The sequence below is a fragment of the Metarhizium robertsii genome (assembly GCF_000187425.2).
Source record: "Metarhizium robertsii ARSEF 23 chromosome Unknown MAA_Scf_20, whole genome shotgun sequence".
Lineage (NCBI taxonomy): Eukaryota > Fungi > Ascomycota > Sordariomycetes > Hypocreales > Clavicipitaceae > Metarhizium > Metarhizium robertsii.
Window position 1 is genome coordinate 17,143 of NW_011942161.1, and position 4,434 is coordinate 21,576.

Sequence of the window (4,434 nt, forward strand, 5' to 3'; positions counted from 1 at the left end):
CCCACATATTCATCTACCCACGGTTGCAACACATGTATGTATTCAGAACATGAATCTATACTTGTTACTTACCATTCTCCCCTTTACCCAGGGACTATCGCAGCTAAGTGTAGCGAACCGATGTCCTTTCGCTCTGTTCCTGAAGTCTGTTCAACAAAACGCGTCTCAAATACAGGACTTAGCCCCCAACAAGATTTACAGCGAAGAGTATCGGCCTGTTATAAACGGCACTGGTGTATCAATAAAAATAACAACTAATAGTAAGATTGGTGAGGAGATTGATGAACAGAAGCGCATGGCGGAGTTCGACAATAGTCCTATTACCCAGCTCGAGTACTCTTATGTTCCATGGAATGGTCTTGTGGACCTATTTTACGACATCTCTGCTGTAGACGACTCACCTGCGAGGCAATTCTGTCAATATGGCTATCAGCTCCGCACAACATCAACCAAGTGTGACAGTTCTTTGTCTTGCGCAATGTGACAAATTTTGCCCTCATGTTTATAATTGTCCCGACGATAATTGGGCGACACATGGATGCGCCAGCCATGTTGCACTTGAGCTTGTCCTCTGCACTTCTTATATGGGTACACCTTAAGTCTCAGTTGCGTATGGGCGAGATCAGCAGTACACTTTGCACAGATGATCGACTGAAGTTTAAGCGAGGTTTTGTGCCTCTTTAATTTTTGTTGGTGTAACGGTTCAAGCTGAGTGTTTGACCACTAGCTAGACGACTACTACGAGTATCCAAAGGTGAGGAAGGAAAGAAAGAAAAGGAGAGCTTGAGGAGCTCGAGGAGCTCCTGAGCTCCACGCAGCTGATCTCGCTTACTGGCGAGAGCGCAGCCGAGCCGCCTTCAGGCTCAGCCCGTTACAATAACTAACTAATCGGTTGCCAATATTTACTGTAAATGATTTCCTTTATTAAACTATTATGTCGTTAAATTCACTAAGTACTTACACCACCAACCGCTACAGCCCTAGAAACTTCAGATATTTAATACTTTCGCGATACTGCTGCCTCCAGGCAGCAGTATGACGACTACTATTTGCCACTTGCCACTCTGGTGGCAAAACGCTTGCGTGTTTCAATCAACAGAGGCAGTTTTTATCCGACATATCCTACCTAACCTGATCTGGGTGTTAAAGGGCGGACGAAACAGCGTGTACCATCAAAATGCACACTTTATTCTTTATGCCCAAACTAATAAAGGCAATTGCTACACGGGCCTGACTCCTATTAATACGCGGGCTTGACTTTTACCGTTTCTGATTGGCCTAAAATTTCTTGACCCACGGGTATTTGCTTGCAAAGGCGAAGTACCTTGATTCCCTAACAGCCCCATAAACCGCACAACCTCTCCTCTATTACAGGCTCATCACGCACTCTTTCGAGCGTAAATCTGCTTTTTCGGAAGCCCCGCGATCTATATTAACATTTTGCGCTGCTCGTAATATAATGCAAATAGATTTGATTCCGGTTATCTTATTTCCTAATAAATTTATAATATAACCTGTGGTTATCTTCGTCTATTATCCTCGTCTAGTTCTAACTACCTCTTAGTCCCGCGATATTTGGTTCTGACCGCTGTAACGCATAAATGTTGTCTTCGCGATTCTAAGAGCGGAAGTTCTACATGTCTGTTGTTGGATTGATGCGCTAAGTCGGCTACTACTTTGTGCAATAGCATCTCAAGACAGTGTGTATATTCTCGTGGCGGACATCTAACTAGTGGTGCAATGAGCCGCTGGATTGAGTAGCAGATTGGGTGCCTGCAGTATGTCAAAGGAGGCAAGTAGAGGAGCAATGTACAAAGAGAGCTGACAGAAAAATTTATGACCAATGCGGAGTGGTAAAAATCAGGCCCGTGTAAGCGTGAGGTCCGTATAGCAATTGCCATAACAATTTATAGCGAGGTAAATTCTGGACACCTTCCACTATATTGTATTATATGCTACCCCGACATGATATATCCGCAGATTACTCCACGACATATGTTTCTCTGTTAATCGTAACAGTCATACTCATCACTACGTATTTCTCGACGATTACCATACCTGTAGCGAATCCGGTTCTTTGATCCACAAAGTCAGTCCTTGCACTTCTCTAACTTTTGTCTAGAACAAGACCGCTTCCCCCCGGGATTGTACTACATCATCAGAAACCGGATGATCCCCACATATTCTAGAATCATGGGACCGTAGACTACAGATTAAAAGAAGCCGATTATATGCTTTTCTAGAGCACTAATGGAGCTACTTCGGAGATCAGCGTAGTCAGTTCAGATGACCACTCCTGAGACTAACTGGCGTCGACTTAGGGTCTCTGCTCCTGGGGTCTGTACTCCTGGGGTCAGTCAGCGTCGGTTTCGGACCTCTGCTCCTGGGATCTGTGCGCCTATTATCTAGCGGCGTCCAATTTTGGATATCTGTCCCTAGGATCAAAGGGCATTCAATTTTAGATAACCACCTACTCCTGGGATCAAGCGGCATCTGATATTACTACTTCCGAGACTCATCATTCATTCATTCTTCATCGACCGTCCCTGCCGCTTAGGCAGCTATACAGCGCTCAACTAAACATACAAGAATGTCCATTTCTCGCTTCCAACAATTAAGCCGTTCCTAGCACGAACTGCTTTCCCCTTCCGCTCGAACGCGGTCTGCCTGGTATGGATAGTCTTGATGGCTGTTCTGTATCTGTGAACTTGTCAGGCCCTTCCCTGTCTTACTCATCTTCTGTATACCAATAATCACTCATCTGCGTTAGATACGCACAAGTGCACTCCAGTATTAGTTAGACCTAGCTAACAACGACACTCATAAAGCAACACCTGCTAATATTTACTCCCCTCGAGAGGCGGTAACTGTCATTTCGGGTCTGCCGACCTTCTTCACCGCCGTATCCTGAGGCACCTCCCATGGCTGCCTGTTTGCGTAGCTCGTTGGACTCCCATCTTGAGATAAAAATTACCAAGAATGTGGCATATAACACCGCCGCAATTGCGATGGGTGGGACCCATTGGTAAAATTGGGCGTTATTTCTGGCGTGATATAGCCCAACAGCCGCCACCAGAACGCTCAAGCTATAGCAGACTGCGTCATCCTTGCCAATGGTCAGTGAGGCGCCAAAGACTACTCGGAATACATATTTATCACCTACCTTATACGTAAAAGCGAAACTCATGCCATAACAGAGGATCCACCATAAGAAAACTGATCCTGCGGGCCGCGTTTTGTCCGCTACCTGCGGGATGAGGAAGCCGCCATTCCAAAACACGGCGAAGAAGGCCCACGCGAGGGGTCCAGAAGCCAAGGAGGAGCGGATGAGCCACGGTAAACGGCTGCAGCGAAAATAGAGCACGGACATGTTTGCAAAATTCGAGACCAATACGACCTCTGTCCATGTAAAATGGGAGGACACAAAGAGGATCAAGGAAGCTGAATGAAGCACATTGAACAGGCCGACGTGGGATGTTATGTCAACAATGGCATCCATGTACGCTGGATCCACCGACAAGATGGCGTACACTAGACAGGACAACTGGAACAGAAATAAAGCGACCCTAAATAGTAATAAAATATAAGACAAGAATTTTAAGTTCCATTCATCTGAAGGCCAGATTGGAGTCAAATTCAACATTGGATTAGGAGCTAACCAGAAGAAGGACCCAACGACGCTGTCCATCGTAACAGCGCTCGAATGAAGATTGTTTTGATCCCATACCGGCGTGAAACGGGTGTCGACAGCTTCACAAACGGTGCAATAGATTGAAACAAAGAGAGACAAAGCCCAGGTCATTGCGACCAGAGTGAAGGCTGTGACAGAAACTCTATAGCCGTACTTTGCCGGCAACTGCCCTATGAGACCTATTCGTTACTTAGTAATGTTATGTTGTCCAAGGGTCCTCAGATACTCACAAACGTTTTGTTTGGCCATAGAAACGATTTGATTTCGACAGACAGACGGCTGGATTGGCATTTTATGTCCGGGGAAGACAAGTAGCGAGCACAAATATGATGCTTTGACTTGATATGAATTTACTTCAACAACAGCGATTTATATGTCATGTCGCTACTTTTGCACGTTCACGTTATTAACACAGGCAATTCGGCATTTGTATGTGCATATGTACTGTAAATATAAACCGTATGCCACAAAATTGAAAAACATGCATATTTAGTCGTTGCGTTGAGCACTAGACGAGAATTCCGAACATGGCCAATCCTCGAGGCCAACATTCATAACGGTGTTATGTCTGTGGTGTGTGTGCTTGAGCAAAGAACGAGCATGGTAAATCCTCTTCAGACCCAGCCCATGGGTCAATAGCCTCGACTTTCTAGTTGACAACTTCACTTGAGCATGCATTTGCTCCGCAACACCTGGGCCGTCAACAGTAGAAATGGGGACGTGTCAGATTGTGGCTTGTGGAG

At 45.6% G+C, this 4,434-nt stretch overlaps 1 protein-coding gene across 1 annotated transcript; it reads right to left on the reverse strand.

Annotated features, from left to right (window-relative positions):
- Positions 1-2,728: 2,728 nt before the first annotated feature.
- On the reverse strand, positions 2,729-3,370 carry MAA_10170 (DUF1774-domain-containing protein; the record flags this gene model as incomplete). Its single annotated transcript, XM_007828168.2, has 3 exons — positions 2,729-2,761; positions 2,849-3,106; positions 3,164-3,370. The coding sequence occupies 3 exons, from the start codon at positions 3,368-3,370 to the stop codon at positions 2,729-2,731; spliced, it is 498 nt and encodes a 165-aa protein (XP_007826359.2).
- Positions 3,371-4,434: the final 1,064 nt, after the last annotated feature.